The sequence below is a fragment of the Mya arenaria genome, chromosome 17 (genome assembly GCF_026914265.1).
Source record: "Mya arenaria isolate MELC-2E11 chromosome 17, ASM2691426v1".
Lineage (NCBI taxonomy): Eukaryota > Metazoa > Mollusca > Bivalvia > Myida > Myidae > Mya > Mya arenaria.
In genome coordinates, this window is record NC_069138.1 from 37,412,524 (window position 1) to 37,437,142 (window position 24,619).

The window sequence follows — 24,619 nt, forward strand, 5'->3', positions numbered from 1 at the left end:
TGTCAACAAACTGTCATGGCTGCCGGACCGCCCGGTTAGCACTGTGAGTACCGCCCAACCGGTCCTTCTGTTCTGTCAGGGCGTTTCTCCGGTCCTTCGGTGATTGGTCAGCGTTTCACCGGCCCTCCGGTGATCGGTTGGACGTTTCACCGGTCCGGCAGCCATTGGTCAGTTCTGAAAACGTGGGCATCTAATGTTCTCTATATAAACAGCGTTCCGTTTGGGATTGAGAGTGCGAGTTTTGAGCTTAGCTTGACTTTTGATGTTAGATAGCTCGTTTGGTTTAGGTTACACCTGTATGTTTGAGCTTGACTTTTAGCTCGGATGGGTTTGTGAATATCCGTAAATTTGATAAGGTCTCAATAGTAAGTAGGCCTTACATAAATAACAAGTTGTTATAACGAAAGATAGTTAATTGTTACCAAATATAGAAAACGAGAGCCCATTCAACTGTTACCTGACAACTATACATGTGTTTGATGTTCAGGATTCAAAGTTATAAGAATACACTATAAACAGTTTAACATTCAACTTGGTGTTTGTTATACTTCAACATCTCCCCTGACTTTTTGCATTGACTGAGTAGGTCGTTACAATATGTTCATTTTATTTAGGTAAAAGCGTGGGTGTATGTTTGTCCTGGGAGTATGTTGGTCCTGTATGTACGAAACTCTTTGTATGTAAACAAAATCAATCAAATCTAATCCATATGTTGTACAAGAGAGATTATTTTTGTATATTTTTGTAAACAGCACGTGTTTAACAATAATTGTGAATTATCATTGCCATGATGCTGAATTCGATAGGTGCTTTTTGCACTTTATCTGTGTTTAAATAAATGCAATCCTACAAGCGAGTGTAGTCAGTTGGAAGCTCTTACTGATACATATACACGTATACCAAAATAAATCATCCGTATGCAATGATGAGGACAACTTTTCTTTTCATTTTTAGTGGAATGAAGGCACTAAAACGATGTTAACAACAACATGTGTGGTGCTCTTTTCTCAATCGTACATACAACACTTCGCTTTTGTTATGTTGCGATTTCATTTTGCAATTATTGACAATGAAAAAAGTCAATTTTGCTCAGGAAGGTATTTTTTGTTTACTATTATAACGCGAAAAAAACATTTGCATACAGTACTGTTATTAAACAATCAATCAATTGTATACGCTTATTAGTATGATTTTATTTAATAATGCTGAAACATTTCCATTAAGTACTCAGTTATCTTGCACAATACTGTCTTACATTGGCTAACATATTATAAAAAGAAGCACATTTCTGAAAGGGCATCTAAATCGTTTGACAAGTATAAAAAATATAAAGTTTCACTCGACGTCAATGCTCTCATAGAAGAAATCCAAATATTGCAAAGATGTATCCGTCTTCTATCCGTTTAATACCATGGTTATTGCGAGTTCGCTGTATTATCTTACAAAATATTGTCTAAGTTTAGATAATATAAGAGGAAATACATTTCTGCAAGAACTTATGAATCGTTTGACAAATAAAGCATACACGATTGGATTAATAACATGATTTAAGAAATATATACGAAAGAAAAACGAAAACAGCGTAAACTCACTTGGTGACATATTGACAATCTTTTCAACTTTCAGAGTCAGTAAATTGTGCGTAATATACGTAACAATGAACACAATGGTCAATATAAACCAAATAATGGTTTTTGTAGGGAAATGTCTGGTTTTCTTTTGTCGATCATTTATTCTGCTGGTCTGCTTGTTGTTCTTGCTACGTTTCGAAGCCCCATTCTGTAGCGTGCCATATGATTGCGAATCGTCCTCAACATGATTGGATATCGGCATGCCATTTGTTCCATTTTCATGCGTTTCTATTTGCTTTCGGTGTATTATCGGTGTTTCATGAACAATTGTATTTTGATTATATATTCCAGAGGTAAACACCGTGTCATAGGACGAATGCTTGCGTTGCATAGATATAGCTTTCATTTGTTTCGCTGCTTCTTTCATCACAAATATATACAACACTATATACGTCACTGAAATTCCGACCAGTAAAAAAATGAATGTAAATTTATAGACTGTTCTCCATATGGATTTCTCATACTTTTCCTCCGTTTCACATAGATGTATGGTGGTGTTTCCTCCATGTATGTTTGTCATATTTGTTGTTTTTATTCCACACATAATAGTTCCGGGTATAGCTAAAAGTATAGGAAATACACACGCAACAGCTATCAAAATTCTTACTGCAATGGCTGGTGACATTTGTTTCTTAAATGGCTGCACCACCTTTCTAAACCTATCTATTGAGATGACCAAGAGGGCAAGACACGAGGAAGATGCTCCAAACACATTGAAAAAGCACTTCACTTTGCACGTTACCACGTCCCCAAACTCAAAGTATTTCCTCTGTTTCACCATCTCAGCAGGTATAAAAGTTACACATATAACAAGATCTATCACAGCTAGGGTCAGGACGAACACTTTGAAATTATTCCGCTTGTAATCCCGACTCAAAGAAAACACGACTAGAATTAAAATGTTTCCAAGGAATCCGAAGATGGCAAAGAAGCCAAATATAACTGTAAGCGGAAGTAATGTTCTCGCATAACGGTCGTTCAATTCGTCCAAGCTCTCCATCCGATACTTTCAACATATTTCGTGGTATTGTACATTTTCCTTTCACCTTGCAATTTCAATAACTATGTCAAAAATAATGGTTAAAAAGTTGTAAATAGTTTTCAAAATAATTCGTTCAAGCCAATAGACCATTCCAACCACTGAACTGTTTTACTCCATTATCATCCATGTATATTTAATGATATTATCCATATAACACATAGCCAAAGAGAGCATACATCTTATTCCACATATGAATTTCTCGTTGTGTTTATCTATTTTCTCTATGGCGCCAGCACGAGTGAAGTCCAACGCCTATCTAATCAACTCACTAATTTATACAGCGATTCCGATCTCCCAAACCAGGCAGTTGGTCCCGAAGCTTTATAGACTAATTATCAAAACCGCAGTGTTAAACACACCCTGTGGTTATAAATTAGAAAGTAGAATAGTATCATATTCTTCAAGTTTATCTCATTATCTGAACTGAATGCTAATTTTTATGTCACGATTCATGCGAATGAAGCACATAAATCTTAGATAAGAAAGTGGCATTTATTGTTTATCGCAAACTTCAATAATATTTATACTCCATTCCAGTTGTAGCAGTTTGAATATTAACACCAAGTACAAATGACTCAAACGTTTGTTAAAACATATACCGACAGAATTCTAAATTATTCCTTATATGGATTGGGCGATTAGACCCCATCAAAATATTTGTAAATTTAAATCAACCAATATTCGATTTGTCTTTAAATTCCACGCTGACACTTGAACATAATTCATTTTTAGATATTTTAAGAGAATGTCAATATAAGATCTTTCCTTTTTACCATCTGACAAAGTTGATTTTGCAATGTCCTTGCAGTAAATCCTCAATGCGCGTTATTTACTTAACACGCGCTATTTGAACAGTGAGAGTATAACCTAATTTATGTCGGCAGTACGTCACATTTTATATCTCGACTATCAGGCTGGTCAGCAATTTATCACGATCACAAGGCGGTGATGCTGATAGCGGCGAGGACACGTAAGACTGGGCTGGATAAAGAGCACTCAATGATTTCTATCTACGTCATTTGTTGAGATTGAAGGCTGTCAAATGTCCTCAAACATTGTCGTCAATGATCTCTTGATCTGAAAGTAAACGAACGGTTGCAATAATATTTACCTTAAGATGCAATTCTGTAGTGACTCAAATCATCGCTAAAACATTAGATACAATATTGTGTTGGTGGCAATAATAGCAATAAATGTTTTATTATGTTTATATTTTTGTTATTATTATTATTAGTAGTAGTAGAAGTAGTAGTAGAAGTATTATTATTATTATTATTATTATTATTATTATTATTATTATTATTGTTTTCATATTTATTATTATTATTATTATTATTATTATTATTATTATTATTATTATTATTATTATTATTATTGTTTTCATATTTATTATTATTTTCATTTTTTAATTATCTATTTTTAGCATTATATAGTATTATTCGAACAAACAAAACCATCCATCTTGTTCACAACAATATTCAGACAGATAAATGATGCAAAAAGTTTCCCCAAAATGACTTGATATTGATAGTCTTCATCTCGTAGACTGCTGGTCCCATGCATGTCTGTGAATTGTTTCTCATTTCCGATCCCTCTATTTTTTACGGATAATTAGACGTGGACAAAATTTATTTGTCTGCAAATGTCAATTGCCATGATGCATCGAGCACGATCGGGACGATTTACGATATAATTATTAAGATAAGCCAAAATCGTTTACACTATTAATATTGGTTATATATTTGGTGATTAAATTCTTAATAAAACATACGTATAGTTATAGTATAAGAACATTGCAACAAAGCATGCGGATATGCCTATTTAAATTTTATTTAGATATTATCCTCAAAATAAGTTACGGACAGTATAAATTAAATTAACCACATGCAATGTATATCTACGGTTTATTCGGTACATTTTGCATAATTCTCCACCATTTTCTGCAGTTATTCCCTTTAAACCCCAATGTTTAGGTATATTATCTCATGTCTGAGCTTATTTGAGGCCTCTGTATGTCTTTTTACAGTGGAATGGAATGCGTCGTTCTGTTTTGTTTTTTTAAGAATGATGCATGCGAACGATAACTTCTTTGCCATGCATAGTTAAAACTAAAACAATAGTCTTTTTAACGAATAGTTAAATTAGTTGCATTTGGATGGGTACCTGAACTTCTCGCTCTCATATGCCGTTACTTAATTATCGCCATCTGAATTTACTTTATTTCTTAATGTATAAATAAACTCCTTCTACTCGCATGTAATTGAAATGTATTTGATGGCCCAGGTAACAGTCTCGGATATGCATATATGAAAATATGGTCTTTATGTTGAGGACTATAACGTTTCAGACATCTAATATAGCTCTGAAAATAATTACTTACTTAATTAATTACTTAATTAAATCATAGGCTACATGCATATACAATATGTTTCTGAAAGAGATTGTACTGAAATCTTTTGAACGTGAATTACAGTGTTACTGACAGGGTAAACTTATAATAGCAGTAGCTCATACCAATTAAAACTAAAACACTATAAAATTATATAAGTACTAATCTAAAACAAGAATGAAATGGTACCTCGAACGGCCATGACCTTAAAAGACCACGCACACACATATATATGTATGAGATATGTATTGTATTATGGACTTCTGATTGTTAAAACAAATTGCTTAAATTGACTATGTAATATCACATATTTATTTTATCCTGTCACTAGCATATAAATCGATCCAATAACAAGATGCCGTGTAAATTTTAGTTTATTAGGTTAGTAGACCACGTGATGTTTATCTACAGTCAGTTGGTCACGTGACCGCGAAATACGGACTACTTTTTATTTCATTGAGTTTGAGTTAAAAATGATAATAAATTGGTAAGGTAACTAAGGCCCTTGCTGAGAGTCGAACTCAGAACTCCTCGGTGCCTCAAGAACTGATTTAACATGAGGTGTTTTGTCAATAAAACTACAAGAGCCATTTCTTACACAATTAAGCATTTATTTTTATTTATTTTTTTGAATATTTCATTACATTTGTCTTGTGTTATCGTGAAAACTATTAAAATATTGCATAAACATGAATTTAGTTGTGTTTATATTTTAAGCATGCTTTTATTTATAGATCTAAAAAAACTCAGTAAAAATGCAGCAAACTTCAATTTTATGATACTGACATATGTAAAATAATCCATTCTTTGGCAGATGGGGTGATGTCGAGCTTAAAACATCATCAAGTGGACTGGAATACCTGGCGCTGAATGAGCGCCAGACAAAAACGCGAACAGGGTCAAACATAATAGATGTACGGGATGTTACGCCAAAAATGTTTGCAATGCCAGAGGACATAGAACGCTGTCCGGTTCATGCTTACAAGCTGTATGCAGTGCAACGACCAACTGATTTTTGCACATCAGATGACCCTTTTTACATAGCGCCGAGAGCCTCCTCACAATCACATGGTCATGACCATGAAAATTGGTTCATGAAGATGAAATTGGGGGAATAGAAGCTGGGAGGATTTCTGAAGAAAATGGCTAGTGATGGTGGTCTTGACAGCAACAAAAGGATAACAAACCACTCGACAAACAAACACTTGAAAAAAAACTAAGAGACTTTGGAGTTGCTCCTACAGATATAATGCAGATCAGTGGTCATAAAAACATTCAATCTGTTCAGAATATTATCTAAAGTCCGCCAACAACCCACATCCACAATCACTGGTCCAGAAAAATCTGTCAATCAGCTTGGCAATGTCATTGACAAAGAAATTCGTCAAGATCTTTACTTACCCCTCCCATGGCACCCGCATATGCTGGAAAATGTGCAGCCGACCTCTTCAACGACCGTTAATTCCATTTCTGTCGTAACGGACAACATCTCGCTTAACACACAAATGAATTCCATGTTCGCCGGAGCAGTTTTAAACAACCAGCACTTTAATATCAACATGATTTAATTCCATTTACCACGAGGCGATTGTTTACACACTCTTGACAGCCGTGACCTGTGACTTGCGGAATAATTGTTACGAATTCGTCTCACCCGATAAAATTCTCCGCCTTGCCAGATTAACTTTCTCCATGCACGGCACTAACCTAGTATTCTCTATTTATTGCTTGTTTAAACATGGGCATATAACCTTAGCTTTTTACTCTATTCGATACAACTAACTCAGATACGCAGATTAAATAAAAACGCAATGGGAACGTATCTCTTTAAATATCTTAAGTTCACTGCTTTAGTGCATGAGAAATATATGGCGACACAATTATGTGATACATACGTTATTGCTTATTTGGAGGTCTATATGAAGCCGGAAAGTGCAAGCTTTTCGATCAATGCTCATATATACGTCCAAATAAATGAGAATCTATATAATGGTTAAACTTCTTTTGCTACCGACAAAGTCCCGCCTTACTGAACTATAGTGGCTTGTTCTCTTTTACTTATATTACTGGAAATGTTTCTACGTGTAGATATTTTATATAAGTACTTTGACAATAACACTTCATTCAAGGTGTTTTAAAATGTCATATTTTATTTACCATCTTCTTAAATTACAAACGTACTTCATACAGCACTGTCACTTCAATGAGCCTGTCTGGTGGTGTAATACTCACAACTCACATAAACCAATAAGATAAACTATAAAGTATGTCTCATGTTCAATATGAACGACCAGTATGGCGATCAAACTATGCGTACGGTAATTAAAATGTTGATGAAAATGAAAATGTATAACTTTAAATTACTGCTTAAAAATACTGTGGTGCCATTAGTTGAAAACAATTTAATTTAAGTATGATCTTTATAGCTGAGTATTAGTATATCCTATATTTAACATATTTCATATATGATTGATATCCTTTGACAGTCGCGTAAATAACACAAGAGAAAGTATATCTAACATAACTTATTTGTTCGCCTTTCCCATGGCGCCTTGATTCTCAAGTGCAACTATTTAAAATGGCATGTTAACTTCAAATACACAGGTTAATATACTATTTCTTCAGCCAGCAACATCATCCATATTTCACGAGGCGAAACACTCATGAGAACACGGAGAACACGGAAAGCCGTTAAACAGTATAAGGTAGAGAGAGTTTGTGTTTCGCCTGATTTAATAAAATGTTGATGGCGACATAAATATAACATCAGTGACCCCAAGTTTCATATCAAGTTGACATTACATATATGGAAAAGTGATTTCAAGGGGCATTTCGTGTGCTAAAATGATAGATTGTCGTTCAAAATGGCGTCGGAAACAGCTCTGCTTAGGAATGACGTAAATGTTACTCTTGTATGCTAGCTCATGACTTTAATCATTTAAGTGTTTTTAAACTATTAGGGCTAACATATTTGACCTTTTGTTCTTAGAAAAGAGTGAATTTGAAATATTGTGAATCGAAACCCCTTATCGACCGTTTTAAAGCAATAACTTCAAGCGAAGACACTTTGTCACTGTTCGTTACAAAGCGGTAACCCCAAGCGAAGAACCTTCTCACTGACCGTTACAAAGCGGTATCCCCAAGCGAAGAACCTTTGTCCCTGACCGTTGCAAGGCGGTAACCCCAAGCGAAGACATTTTGTTCCTGACCGTTGCAATTCGGTAACCCGAAGCAAAGAGCCTTTGTCACTGACCGCTGCAAGGTGGTTACCCCAAGCGAAGACACTTTGTCCCTGACCGTTGGAAGGCGGTAACCCTAATCGAAAAATCTTTTCACTGGCCGTTGCAAGGCGGTTACCCCAAGCGAAGACACTTTGTCCCTGACCGTTGGAAGGCGGTAACCCTAAGCGAAGAACCTTTTCACTGGCCGTTGCAAGGCGGTTACCCCAAGCGAAGACATTTTGTCGCTTAACCAGAGGCAAACAGCGTTAAAACACAACACACTCTTTACATCAAGTAATCTTTACTAGGAAATTGTGTGGTAAAAGCTTATTGCATTGCCATTGAATCATTGAATCATTGTCTTGATAACGAATTCACACAAGGGAGCATTTTACTGATTGCGCGGTTTTACCTTAATTGGGAATTTCATAATGGTGGAAAAACAAATATGTTAGAAAAATGTGATCGAAGCAACCAGTTTGTATCGGCTGGCGTGAAATGGTATTTAAAGGAGGTTATCAATATTTGGACGAAATTGCGCAATTTAACGGTAATTTAACAGTTTTAATACAATAATTACGATAAAATGAGAAACCTAAACAAACATTTATTTTACTCATCAATATGTTTAGCTAGATAGCAAGATAGATCATTGAAAACTTCAGACAAAGAAAAAGTAAATTAAAACGAATCAAATTAACTTTGCTAAAGGATTAACCTGACACAAAGTGCTCGGGAACAATCACAATAAATACGACATTAACCGTGTAAAACTGATAACAAGGTAAATATGTTGTAATCAAATACTTCTAAAATTGTCAATAACTCACCAAGTAAATCATGAGAAATATGAAGTATATAAACATTATATTTGGATTAATGCGACATGCAATTATATGTGATGATTTACTTCGGTTTGACTTATGATATAAGTTAAAGTCGGCTGCAGATTGCTTAAACAAATTTCATAATAATTAATGGCACTTAGCCATATTGTCATACAAAATGAAATATAATGAAGGTTGGTCACCTGTGCAAAATTTCCTGGTAGTTTTAGAACAGGAAACATTTATAAAATTGATCGATGATTCAAATTTTAAAGGGACTCTCACAAAAAGTCAGATATCGACAAATTGTACCGTTTGTGTTAAATGATGACAAAACTTCTTTTAACCCTTTGGTAGGTGTCATTTAAAATTTAGCAAAATACCAACTGACTGTCGTTTAAATATATATTTGAGTTCAATTTTGATACTCTCCTGATAATAGAGGAGCGGATGTACGTCGGCCACAGGCCGAGAGAGCCCATTTTTCTGAAGATCGTTAAAATTGGACTCTCAATCATTTGGTGTATTTGCCAGGATCGATGTACCAAAAATTAATGACCAGAAATTACGAAAATCTTCAATTAATATTGGCACATACAAAATGCAACCACCAAGTATATGCATCCTTTTACCACTGATACTATTTTAAGAAATAAGTCTTTAAAATTGGCGGAAAAATAGACTGACTGAAATATATTGTATGGATTCTTTGAGGATATTCATCAGAATTGAACTTTGTAAAATTAATAAAATGAAAATTTGAACACCCTCGATGGCCATGACTAAAAGCGTCAATAGATCTAAGATTAAAATACGTTGATACGAAATTAAACCCTTAAATTGACAATAGTATTTTTAATGCATTATTTTAAGTAGACATACAAGCAGGGTTAGAACTGGCCATCAGATACCACATGAATACAATGATAGCATCATTCCATTCGCGAAGAAGGGACATATTTATCTAACATATCAGATGATTCGAAGTGAATATCTAAACAAGAAAAGAACATTCCATGACAATCATCAGACATTTCCCAGATCATGTTTTCTTAAATATATATGCAGACATGGTTTGCTCAAGTGCATTTGTACCGTATCGCATTATTTGCATTGTCTCCTGGGCTTGTAGTTTCCATGGTTTTATTATACCAATCCTTCTATTTATCTCACAATGTAGTGCGCTATTCTTTACACCGACGGCTTTTATCAATTAAGCGTTTTGCGACAAGCGTGCATGTATAATGTAAAAATGGCTTATACCAATCCCAGCTATAAAATACAAATATGAACTCTCGCTTTGTATTGTTAGATACGTCATTCAAAACATTAACTGTCAATGAAGCTCAAAACGGACACAAATCAGTATTAGTACCATTATTGAGAGGTTTGCTCTTCGCTCTGTATTCACTATCGGTATCATGCACACTAGCAAATTTAAACGGGGATGCACCCAACGGGCGCCTTATCTAACATTGATTGTTAAAGTTTATTTTTTATATCAATATCCGAGGAACAATAAGAAATTAATGCACTATTTCATACAACGTGGTGAGCAGGTTTTATGACACAATCAATTCTTAAAATGTAAGAATTGGAAGGATAGTTTAGCTTTTATGTACTTGAGGTTCCCTTTCTAACTGATAGATTACCTATTTTATGGATTACGTATTTACGACTTTTATCTACCTCGGGTACCCCATGTACAGTTTATTCATGAAACCCATCCTCTTCCTTCATATTTAGACCTTTAAGGTAAATCCATTAACTGAAGTTTAAACATTTTGTAATTGATACTGGCACTTCGGGTTGACTGGTACTCGAAAGTTAAGCCCACGATTAGAATTATAGTCATTATTAACATTTACTTCTTCATATATACTTGGACTGATATGTATGCAAACAAAATAAATTTGCCCGTACACTATTCCTTGGAGTATGCAGTATGTATAAACATTTTAAAGAACAATGCATTCAATATTGAGTTTGAATTCTCTTTCGTAGACGGCCAATTTCTGTTTGTAATCGATGTACTGAAAGTAATGCCTAAACTATCAATCTGTTTTAACTATTTATAAACGGCTACATTTTTATATCGCATACTATATTTTGTTGTTTTCTAGGTATTTCATAAATCGGTGTAATACAACCTCTTAACACTAATACCAAAGAGCCGATAACCGACTAATCTCCTCAATATCTGTACTATTAAAACTTCTCAGTATATCACCATGGCGTTTAAGCGAGTTGATACAGATATGTACATTGCATGTTTATCTGAAACACTGACCATTCTTTTTTGGAGAAAGAAATGAACAGCAAATGTGTTTTATCCTATTTTTCTGGCTCATTTATCAAACATCATGTTTGATGAAACCTTATCCACTGATTCAAATTACCAAATGGCAGATGGTTCATGTCGATTGGTTCTTAATCAGGATAGTTTAATCAGAAATGTTGGCGGTCCATTTGTTTATCTTTGCGCAGATGTACCTACATCAACGATAATTTGTTTTTAAATACTATTCAGGTGAATAAGTCAAGTATTCCATTTATAATTAACTTTCTCGGAATATAAACTACAATAACATTCTCGAGGTGGACATGACCCCGAATCTCTCAGAAACGTACGCCATACCGTTAAAACGCCTCTGACAAAAAGCAATCAAATAGGAGATATATTTTCATGCTCCAACAATGAAATTCATTTAAAGTATTATCAAACACGTTTATTTCTTAATATGTGTTTTCGATGAAATTGCACTGCTCTTACTGATTTTTGTTTCTATGTTGCTTAATAATAGCAACAGGCTTTCACTTTGCTAAAAAAATTGTAAGTGACGTCAAATAAATGTCATCAAGGCATTGTGTTTCTCATGCGATTTTAAACAGGGTGTATTTTTTTGAATTTTTGACACCTGGCCTTGTGCCTGAAGTTTTCAATGTATTATTGAAATTCACAGCAGTTTGGTGAGTGCTGGGTAGAGGCAATAAAATGTCGACCCGTACTCACAATTCAAATAGTATAAATTTCCATTCTTATAGAGACTGAGTCCGGCAGTCAGTCTTTAAATACCCCTATGCGTGTGTGGTCTGCTTGTGGTGTTTTTACGTTTGTATATATAGTTAATTATCGTTTGACCCTTGCCCTGTACCTCTCAACAGCGTTGATATTTGAATTTGTGAATGTTTTCATTGCATTACTTTGCAAGTCAAGATCGCCTTACACCGACATAGAAAAAAAAGACTTTACTGATTGCGTTTAAACTTTTTTTGTTGACAATTTATCATAAGAAATTATTATATTTCTCAGCACATAAACGTTTTAGGCATTTCTCTTCCAAACAAACACAGGAAATTACAATTGCCGTCAGTGCTTTCATTTTAATATGATATTTATTTGATGTATGCTATGTTATCTTAATTACACCATATTACCTCAGTTTTGATAACAGCATAGGGATAACATTTCTACAAGAACTTCTGAATTGTTTGACAAATATAGCATACACAATTGGATTTATAACATGATTTAAGAAATATATACGAAAGAAAAACGAAAACAACGTAAATTCACTTGGTGACATATTGACAATCTTTCCAACGTTCAAAGTCAGTATATTATGCGTAAAATACGTAACAATAAACACAATAGTTAAAATAAACCAAATAATCGTCTTTGTAGGAAAATGTTTTGTTTTCTGTGGTTTAACATTTTTTCTGCGGATCTGTTCGATGCTCCCCCTTTGCTTCAAATCCCCATTCTCCAGCGAGCCGTTTGATAGTGAACCGTTGTTAATTATAGTGGGTACTGACATGTAACTTCCTGTGTTGTCACTTGTGACTATGGTACTCACTGGTGTTTCATTGACTATAGTAAATTCCAGTGGTAAACACCGTTTCAAGCGATGAATGCTTGCGCTGCATTGAGATCGCTTTCATTTGTTTAGCAGCTTCTCTCATCACAAATATATACAACACTATATACGTCACTGACATTCCGAGCAGTAAAATGATGAATGTAAATTTGTAGACCGCTCTCCATATGGAATTCTGGTACTTTTCTTCCTTTTCACATAGATGTATGGTGGTGTTTCCGCCATGTATATATGTCATATTTGTTGTTTTTATTCCACACATAATAGTTCCGGGTATAGCTAAAAGTATGGGGAGTTCACAAGCAACCGCTATTAAAATTCTTACTGCAATGTTTGGTGACATTTGCTTCTTGAACGGCTGAACGACCTTTCTGAACCTATCTATTGAGATGACCAAGAGGGCGAGACATGAGGAAGATGCCCCAAACACATTGAAAAAACACTTCACTTTGCACGTTACCAAGTCTCCAAACTCAAAGTATTTCCTCTGTTTCACCATCTCAGCGGGTATCAAAGTTACACATATAACAAGATCTATCACAGCTAGGGTCAGGACGAACACTTTGAAATTATTTCGCTTGTAATCCCGACTCAAGGAAAACAAGAATAAAATTATAAGGTTTCCCAGGAATACGAAAAAAGCAAAAAAGCCGAACGTTATTGCAAGCGGAAGTAATGCACTTGCATATCTGTCATTAAATTCGTCCAAGCTCTCTGTCTTATTATCCGTGGTAGTGTTCATGTTCTCTCACAGCCCTTGTCAAACTGCTGTTGCACTTCCAGTTATGTGCTTCTGAACAATTTTTTGAGAATGATGGTTTGTCAAATTCATTCGCCAAAGCCAAATAAAATTATTTTTTCTTCACATAAAAACATAAATTATTCAGGATATGAATAATTACCATTGTGTTCATATTTTAGATGATGCCAACGCAACGTCCAGTGTTTATGTAATAAATCAACACATTTATACATCAATTTCAATATCCCCACAACTGATATTCAGTTTAAACAGTAAATATTTTATTTATGAACGTTAAAACACATTTTATACATGTACCATCGCAAGGTTTAAGGATATAGCTGAAAAATAATATCATAACCTTCCTCAAACCGACAATTCGTTCAGTCTTCTTTAAGGAATTAGACACCTTATACAAACCGCAGTGTAAGTTGAATGGTATCCTTTACATTGTTTTAGTATCGTTAAACTGAAGCGTTCATCTTTTATGACAAGATCCAATTGAATAAGCAAATAATAAACCTTAGATATGTAAATGGCAATTACGGTTGAGTATAATCTTCAATGATATTGATACTCCATCGCTATTGTAGTATTATAAATCCGTATATCGAGTGCATTCATAAATTATGTCACTTGAATATTTTTAATCTACATTTTAGTGTTTTTGTCATGCTGTCATTATTTCTTACTTTAAGTGTTAGATGACTAAAACAAAATCAAGAGTCATAACATCACTGTAACTCTTGAAATTGAAAGTATTAAATACATGTATTACACATGCTAGGTCGTAGTCTATAATAACACTTTATAAATTTCTCTCTAGTTTGTTGGTAAAAAGGACAAATAAGGATAAAATGGAATTCATCTTCGATAACATTTACGTTACAAATCTGGCATACACGTAAATGTCTTTCAATTCTATTTTGGCCATACCTTCCTGTATGGACTCTTAGACTATGAGCAGACACGCGTAGTTTTGTAAGGGCAACTCTAAGGTGTCTTGAAATACTATTATCTAAATACGGTCCCATATCAAGTGAACTTTTTACATGGACATCGAATAACTGTAACGCTACTTTTGGCATAGTCTCGTATTGCTTAATCTTTATTAGCAACGTATTCATTGCTTTCATTGCCTTTCCATGCAGAGCCTGTATATTAAGATTAAAATTACCAGTATAATTTAACGTGACCCCTAGATAATTAAAATCATTTAATACGTCGACGGTTTCAGTACCAGTACGTCCATAACTCATTTCTTTTTAAGGCACCTCATTTTCTAAATACTACTATTTTCGTCTTATCAACGTTTACTTCTAAGCCCAAGTTTGTACACTATTCAAAAAGAATATCTAACGAGGTTTGTAGATCTTGTGTTGTCGTGCCCAGTATACACCTATCGTCTGCAAAGAAAACAGTGTAAGACATAAATCATTAATGTCTTTGCCACAATTTATCCTATTTTGTAAATATAGCTCTAGGTCTTCGATGTACAATGAAAACATTATCGGAGAAATTATCTCCCCCTGCCTTAAGCCTAATACTGAGTATCCATCACATCCTTTGACACATGATTTGACATATTGATACAAATTGCGTATGATTCTCTGTATTTTACCATTGAAGCCAAATTTATTTAGCTTAAACCACAATGCATTTCTATATATCGAGTCAAAACAGCGTTTCAAATCAATAAAACAACAATACAAACGTTTATTTGCATTTAAATAATTTTCGATAAGTGAATAGAGAATAAAAACAGTGGACCTTCCTTTCCTAAATCCAAACTGCGCATCAGATATGGTATTATTCTCCTCTGGTTTAGAACACAAGTAAATAGTTTCCCAAAGTTACTCATCCAAGTTATCTCTCTGCAATTCGCTACATCACTTTTATCTCTTTTTATGTATAGGAATAATAATGCCTTTAGTCCACACTCCACAATCTAGAATTCTATTGAATATATTTGTAATAAAACCAGCTAAAATATAGCTAGCTTTAATAAAGTACTCATTTACCAGCTTATCTACTCCAGCAGACTTCCTACTTTTAAGAATTTTAATAGCTTTACATATTTCATCAAACGTAATAACAGCGTCTAGATTTTCGGTGTCATTTTCATCAAAATCATGAAACCTATTAAAATCTTCTGATTCTGCATGTAAGTTAAAATTCATCTCAGAAAACATCGTCTCAAAATGCGGTTTAAAACCAGATAATGGACTACTTTTTGTTCTCGAGCTACCATTACTCGTAAAATACCGCCAAAAGTCACGTGTAGCTTTGCTTTTAGCTTTTCGAAATCTCCACAACGCTTTTATTTAAACAGCCTTCTCTTCTTTTTAATATTGATAGTGAGATGAAGTGTATTTCGCTTGCAATTTGTAACACTTACATTTACTGTATGATGTGCAAATATAAGGTCCTAGGAAAATAATCATATATTCTGTTTAATAAACCTCTCGAGAAGCATTAGGTGTCATAACGCTGAACTAAATTGAATGGGATTGGTTTTATTGCAAAATGTGCACTAAATCGGGTCTGTTTATAACCATAAACATTATTACGTTGACAAATCTTTTGAGTGTCGCAGTGTTGAAATGACACCGCATTAAATGTATTGTGAACTGGCACAATATGCATAAAGGTTTAATTGATAAAGAGAGTACTGAAATTGATCTATTGTAATTTAGCCAAGTCGGAGTGCAGTGTATTAACAAAGGCGAATCTAGGCATATTCCAGAACGTTTGGACGAGAACAACTCTTATATTGGTAGTTATAGAAATTGGTAAAATTCACGATTAATTCACAGAATGTCGTTGATCAAAAAGCTTAAAATGGTTCATCAGTGCTGTATTATTTAAAAAAAAATAGCCTATCGGAAGGGTCACCTCTCCCACTTACACTAAAATGGCAAATTAAAGTTCAGTTTATTGAGTATTTAGGTATACGTCAGAACGTTTTGGCGACTACTCTTCTATGGGTAGTTAGAAATATGGTTTATTCACTGAATGTCGGCGGTTAGATAGCTGGAAAAGTGCTTTTTCATTGCTGTATTTTTAAACGTATCCTACCGGAGGGTTCATCTCTCACACTTGCTCCAAATGTAACATTTTCTGACCAAACTGATGAAATACATTGACATGTCGACGGGTAATGCGAAAATATGGCCATACAATTACAAATGATTCAGGCGCGCCGCTGTTTAGTAATGATATGGTGCGCACTTGATCTTGGAATATGAGCCATATAAAGGTTATATTGTACCTATCGAACATCATTATTTTGTATGTAGTATAAAACATGCCATACTGGTTGGATGATATACACAGAAGACAGGAAGCATGCACAAACATGGATATACATATCAAAGGTTAATCAATTTATAAAGCTCATTATGTTACCTATTCACGGCACATGTAGATATTCAGTTATCATCGGTGTTTTAAGTACACCATCAATCTCTGGTTTAAATAAATAAACCTCTCCCTTTGCACCAACGCTTTTCAAAAAGTTCGGATTCAATCAAATTATTTATTTTTTATGGTTTTCGGTCTACAATATCTACAATATATGTACAAGAACTGTTGACATGACTTGAAAAAATATCATCACAAATGTTTTGTTATGGATTTACATACTTGGGGGTTGGCCTTGGAACTTTAAAGCAATGTCAACACAAACGGCCCTGAGTTCAGTTAACGCTAACAGCTGCTCGATAAAGATAACGTGTGCGATATGCTGCGCTTGCAGCGTGATCACTACGAAATAGCAGCGTTGCAAAGACTTAACTTCACCCAGCACAATATCGTGGGTCCATTACGTCTTCGTCATTGCATGTTTCAATGATCCTCCTTAGCACAATTAGAGTAGTATACAATTTCATTAAAGAGTGTACATTTACTGAAAAAACTTAATTCTGTATTACATATTCAGACCAATACAATACAGTACAAATATAACTGTGACATATATGACACGTACGCGCGTGATCCATCAGGACAAATGTGGTTCCCAGACAAGCAACAAATAGCTGTCCATTTATAATCATCCGTAACAAATATGGGAATCGGAAATAAGATATTTCAGATAATAAAGCGGAATCATGACATAACGTTTTGAATAATATCAATATCAATTCATATTCATGTGTCACTTACTAAATGAAAAACAACAACATGTTTGCTATTTTGTGCAGAGTTGGATTAAGGAATACATCGTTTTTGAGGACGGGTTTTGTTATCCGGTGGTTTGAAATTAAGGAACGTTATTGCAGATACAAAAGGCCGGTTATGGTTATATACTTAGATAAAATTTGGTAAAAACAAATACAATCAAGGATTCAACCATTGAGCGCTCCTTTTTCTCTCACATGTCCGTTTAGTTATTTGCAAAAATGGTGTTGAATAATCGGACACATGCCATTTTTGACAATTGACAGAACATCATCGAATTGGATACAATCGAAAGTGAATTTCCATACTAAGTATTAGTTTTATTCGTTTACAGCCGATGTTCGGCGCCCATTCCCAATAATCCGATCATATACGATCATCGCGCCGGCTGACCAGCCTGATATAGTTGCTTTTTCATTGCATGCTTTTCTGCCGATAGTTCAGTTGACAGATGTTGAAAAGTATAAAGCGTAGAAGATTTTCCAATTGCTGTGTGTGGACATTCATGAAAATTGTAAAGGATTGAAGATGGAAGAAATTGGACTTGAAAACAAAAACAATAATTCAAATTATTTCAATTGCTGGTTTCATAGTTGTGTTATTAATCTGGACTTTGTTTCAGTTATCTTCAGATCATGAATCAAGCATATGCACTGAGTGAAAAAACGCATTAAAACGTCGTTTCAAAATATTCAATTTACATCATTTATGATTGTACTCGGTATAAGGATTTGAAATGCTACAATAACAATTATGTATAAATTTTATTTAAGAAGATGATAAACAATATATGCCACGTATCTGAGATTTATGAATTTATTCACACAGATTATGACAAATACATGAACAGTTTAATCGAACGAGATTAAACCGATGAAACATTTACCAATCAACATCGAGCTTTGTAAAATTTATCTAATCACTTTTCAAAAGAAGGCGGTATAAATGTCAGTTGTGAAATATTGGATATTATTTATACAGTTGTGAATTAGTTTTATAGGCACAGCACGTTTCGTTTGCGCTATACAAAACAATAGATCAACAAAAGTAAGAATTAATATCCTGAATAATGTATTTAATTGTGGGAAATTTTATGTTTGTAAAATGTAAGAATGCGTCATTTTGCTTTTGCAAAGGAGTGTGAATGAACTAAAGCAAAAAGGATCTGTAAAACAATCGTTCGAAAATACATTCAGAAATTCACTGAAGAACAGAAACAGTTTGACAAGGGCTGTGAGAGAAAATGAACAATACCACAGATTATCAGAAAGAAAGCTTAGACGATCTGAACGATCGTTATGCAAGAGCATTACTTCCGCTTACAATCACGTTCGGTTTCTTTGCCGTTTTTGGATTTTTCGGTAACCTTATAATTGTACTCGTGTTCTCTTTGAGTCGGGATTACAAGCGAAATAATTTCAAAGTGTTCGTTTTGACCCTAGCTGTGATAGATCTGGTGATATGTGTAGCTTTGATACCCGCTGAGATGGTGAAACAGAGGAAATACTTTGAATTTGGGGACTTGGTAACGTGCAAAGTTAAGTGTTTTTTCAACGTGTTTGGGGCATCTTCCTCTTGTCTCGCCCTTTTGATAATCTCAATAGATAGGTTTAGAAAAGTGGTGCAGCCTTTTAAGAAACAAATGACACCAGCCATTGCAGTACGAATTTTGATGGTTGGGGCTTGTGTATTCCCTATGCTTTTAGCTATACCCGGGATTATTATGTGTGGAATAAAAACAACAAATATGACAAATATACATGGCGGAAACACCACCATACATCTATGTGAAACAGAAGAAAAGTACGAGAAATCCATATGGAGAACAGTCTACAAATTTACATTCATCATTTTACTGGTCGGAATTTCAGTGACGTATATAGTGTTGTATATATTTGTGATGAGAGAAGCTGCTAAACAAATGAAAGCGATCTCAATGCAACGCAAAAAATCATCGCTTGAAACGGTGTTTACCACTGGAATTTACTATCAAAATACAGTTGTAAATGAAACACCAGAGATCGAACGTAAACAAATAGGGATCAATGAGAATACTGGAAGTAACATTTTAGTGTCCAGTACAATGAATAACGGTTCACCATCAAATTGTACGCTGCAGAATGGGAGTTCGAACCATATGGGGAGCATCGAACAGATCTCTAACAGAAATGGTCGACCAAAGAGCACCAGACATTTCCCAACAAAGACCATTATTTGGTTTATAATGACTATTGTGTTTATTGTTACGTATGTTACACATATTTTACTGACTCTTAAAGTTGGAGAAATTGTCAATATGTCACCAAGTGAGTTTACGCTGTTTTCGTTCTTCTTTCGCATATACTTCTTAAATCATGTTATTAATCCAATTGTGTATGCTATATTTGTCAAAAGGTTTAGGGGCTCTTGCAGAAATGTGTTTCCTATGCTTTTATCGAAACTTAGACAATGTTGTGTGAGATAATTTAGCAAATAAATATGGTGTTAAACGATTCAGCAATATACCTTTGCAATAGTTTGATATTTGCTGCAAGAGAAGTCTAATCGGATTAAATACACAATATTTATTTCCTATAATTGATTGTCTGTCGAAGTTGTGCTACAAGAGAGGTTAAATGCATCCGGTTAAGCCTTTCACTTTTTGAAGTTATACTTATTCATATTTTACTTATAAATATATCGTTATGCTTATTTTAAAACTTACATATCATACGAAACAAAAAAGTGTTCATGTTTCGTCTTTGTTATAAAAGAACGCTGGATATAACAGTAAACACTATTTCAGGCACAGTCTATTGATGAATGCAGTACATCCTTGGAATATTAATTACAAATTACTCAGGCAATGAGAATAATATTACCGACCAACCTGCATCATTCTGTATGGTAGGTCAGTCCGGAAGGGTTTAACATGGTGGCTTGCAATTGCTTCCATCCCTTATATATTTGTGCAGAGCAGTTTTTACCTACAAAATAATGCAATGAGAACTACGGGAATAATGAAGTCTACACAGAGAAGCCCAGAAGTCGAAAAATAAAAATTAAATCCCTTATAAGAAGTACACGACAATGTACATGTCCAGTAGTCTACATGCGTCCGTGACAGAAATTCATTATACAATTTTTACTCGTGGGACCCCGTGTACCACTGGTAAGCTGGTCAGATTAATCCAAATCATGCGATTCCATTATTTATCTCTGTCAAATGGGCCCTACATTTCGTACATACATTTAACAGTAAGCAACTGTGAGAAACGCCATTGATAAAACATTTTAATATTGGATAAACGTTTGTGTCCTAAATTTTGCATTGATATACCAACTATAGGCGCTTGTTATTGCTCGTACCCAAGTTAAGAGCACATGCCAACACTTTATATCAGTGCTGATTTAACTGTGACGCCCGTGTGGCGTTCTTTACCCATACAATGAAATCATGAATATTGTGATTTAATCGTGACCGAGTACTTCGTAGTTTGATATATAAGATACTTTCCGTTTTGTATCAGATTGAACGGTCATGTTTGACGAGCTAGTTTCTAAAACAAATTCTGCTTAAACCATAGTTTTACCAACACCCCGCGCCATTTCATTTGATTTTGATCTCTTTGGTACGTGTTTATTTTTTTTATATGTTAAAACCGTCATAATGATAACACATTCACATTTAAAAAATGACACAGCCATTTTGGTTAATGAAGAATCAAGTCTAACCAAACACAGAAAATGGACGCAACGCTCAAAGACAAAAGACATTACAACGGCTAATGGTGCATTTCTTTGAAAATGTAAGGGTTGTACACTGTGTGTAATAAATCATTTCCTATTCCATTAAATGTAATTAAATTTAATGAATGCAAGACTCAAGAGATTTGTCTATTAAATATAAGTGTTTCTTTTCATTGTAGCCGGATCTTCTGAATGAATAATCAAATAGCTCTTTGCATCACAGTCAATATAATAACGCTTTTCAATTATAATCCAATAGCCAAGTTTTATATTTCATAATTTATTGAGTTTGTCAATGTCATAAAACATGTGTCTTGCCCAGATACTTAAATATAATTTTTATAATCGATTGGTGAAAGAAGAAAGATTGTTTCTGCACTCTTATTTTATTTCACTTAGATCCTTTTAGATTTAACATCTCGTAATGGTAAGTGCAACACGCTTATTACAGAACCTAATATTAAAGGATCATATGACGCATAGGTACATTACTGATATGGAATGGGTTTGTCCCAAACATAAAATACATTGACTGCTTCTTGACCGCAATTTAAAGTTGTAAAAGCAGGAGTACCAATATCATACACCAACATCATGCTGTAACAACTGTTGATGGCATATTGTAAGACATTTGGCAATTAAATTCATGTCACACGCTCAGACGCAACTGTGTAGAAATCTTTATATATACATATATCATTACATATATCTTTTTTTCTCCATTCTATTTGAGCCATATTATCCTTATTTTGCGATACAGAAATGAAAATGCTATATATATAATTTTATATTTATTTTCTTTTTGAGTTGCATCTTGATATTTCATTCATAATATAACATAAAATATGATGTATCCACACTACGAATAAGACGAAATTTAAACAATACGATATATATTTTGTTATACATTATCCGGGTAATACATTTCTGCAATTCATGTAGCGCGGGAAATGGCATCGTTTTGTAGGTTTCTGGTATTCGGCTCATCATCAGCGCACGTGAAACAGGTAGTTGTTTATTACACACTAGAAAAAATAATGTCATAAAAATTCTTTTTTCAACTCGTCCTGTAATAAAGCTTGCCAATACATGTAGCTTTTTTTAAAAGAATTTTCAGAACTCAACGAATCAATTCTATGATGTATGACGACTCAAAAAAGATCCTCTATATTCAGAGACACACTGGGTCAGTTTCATACAATGTTCATGCTGTTTGACATTATATCAATTATTTGTTTATCTAATGTATAATCGTCTAACTATTCCGTCGGTCCACAAACATTAACTTTACGTGCAAAGACAAATAAGCCTTCTAACATTGATATCATTTGGACAAATTGGTCTTGATGTGTTGTTTTTTTCTTGCAAACCATAGAAAAAAAAGATGTGATAAAAATAATAGCCTGTTTCCAACTCGTCCAGAAATGCATTATTAAGCACGCCAATGTATGTAGTTCGCTTTTTTCAGAACTCGTTAAATACATTTGTGTTATATATGACGACTCAAGACAGTTCTTCTTTACCCAAAGATTTACTGGATCAGTTTCATACAATGTTCATGCCGTCCACTCGTATTTACTTGTAAAAGTGAACAATAAACCTACTTACATTAATATCAATTGGTCGGATTGGTCTTGATATGGTATTCTCCTAGCAAACCATTGATATCGTGTGGTGGTTGACATACTTTATAACGAGGAGCTGTGTGGCGATGATTAATTGCAGAACATAAACATAACATAACATAACATTGTGTTTATTGTAATATAAGGCCACCAGCCCAAAATACATGTAACAAATTGTAGTATTTAGTACGTCAAATATGAACTATATTGGATATTTATAAAACATGTTTAATGTTGTTGCACAAATCAAGCATATCAAAGTAATGGTCATATACAAATATATGTAAATATATAACCACACACACACACACACACACACACACACACACACACACACACACACACACACACACACACACACACACACACACACACACACACATATATACATATAGATAGTTCCATTTCATGTATTAGTAGTTGTACAATAAATTATCTGTGTAAGATCAGTTGCTTTCTCAAATCGAATGCTTTATACACGAATTTAGTTAGCGAGAATATCTCACTAGTGGCATCAGTGCACATTATATTATTGAACAATTGAAAGCTTGAATGAGTGAGCCAGGTAGTCCGGAACAGTTCACGTCGTAAACCATCGTAAGAAGGACAGACCAGAAGAAAGTGGTACTCATCTTCTATTACATTGTAACCAGTACTCGAGCATAATGGACAGAATCGGATTTCCCGTGCAATATTCAAGTGTCTTCCTTTTTCTATCATAAGCGTATGACCTGAGCATCTTAAGTTTGCAAAACATTTTTTCCAAGGATATGGTAGGTCTATTGACAAATAACGTTCTGGGTCAAGAAGAGTTTTATAGTGTTTATAATGTTCAGCTTTTGGTGACGACTCAATATTTTCATACAAGTTCTGTATGGAACAGTCTTTCAACCTGTTCGTGAACATTTTCATCAATATGTTTGGTTGACCAACATCTTGCGCTATCCATGCGTATCCAAAGCCGTGTTCAAATATGATATTTTAATGTGTGTTGCCCAACTACTACGACCTGCATTATCCATATTCAAAAGCATAATGTAACACTGACGTGGATATCTATTACTGGTCATGTTCATAATTTTGATCCAATATCTAAAACATTTTGGATGATAAATTGTCAGCATTGGTAGTCTACCACACTCGCTCAAAGCAAAAAAGTTTGAAACTGTTCTATTTAGCCCACACAGTTTCTTGCAGAAGTTATAATGCACTTTTTCTATGTTCTGGCAGTATTTGTATCCCCAAATTTCTGACGAGTAACATAAAATTGGCTTTACCATAGAGTCGAATAGTTTAAACGCATCTTTGATATGAAAATGACCAAAATGATTTTGGTAGCGGAATATAACTGAAATT

General features: G+C 34.2%; 2 protein-coding genes across 2 annotated transcripts in view; both read right to left on the reverse strand.

The window, feature by feature from the left end:
• Positions 1-1,303: 1,303 nt before the first annotated feature.
• Positions 1,304-2,709, reverse strand: LOC128222732 (cholecystokinin receptor type A-like). Its single transcript, XM_052931831.1, has one exon. It carries the CDS (start codon positions 2,629-2,631, stop codon positions 1,435-1,437), a length of 1,197 nt encoding a protein of 398 aa, XP_052787791.1. The 5' UTR covers positions 2,632-2,709; the 3' UTR covers positions 1,304-1,434.
• Positions 2,710-3,655: 946 nt separating this feature from the next.
• LOC128222926 (D(1A) dopamine receptor-like) overlaps positions 3,656-24,619 on the reverse strand; it is a 32,986-nt gene continuing 12,022 nt past the window's right edge. The window contains exon 3 of the mRNA XM_052932108.1: positions 3,656-3,750. Within this exon, the coding sequence (XP_052788068.1) occupies positions 3,722-3,750 (29 nt within the window). The 3' untranslated portion in view covers positions 3,656-3,721. The remainder of the gene's footprint in view (positions 3,751-24,619) is intronic.

What these genes read in the sequence shown, in the direction of transcription:
- LOC128222732 (XM_052931831.1), bottom strand. Translation starts at nt 2,631, where the DNA reads ATGGAGAGCTTGGACGAATTGAACGACCGTTATGCGAGAACATTACTT.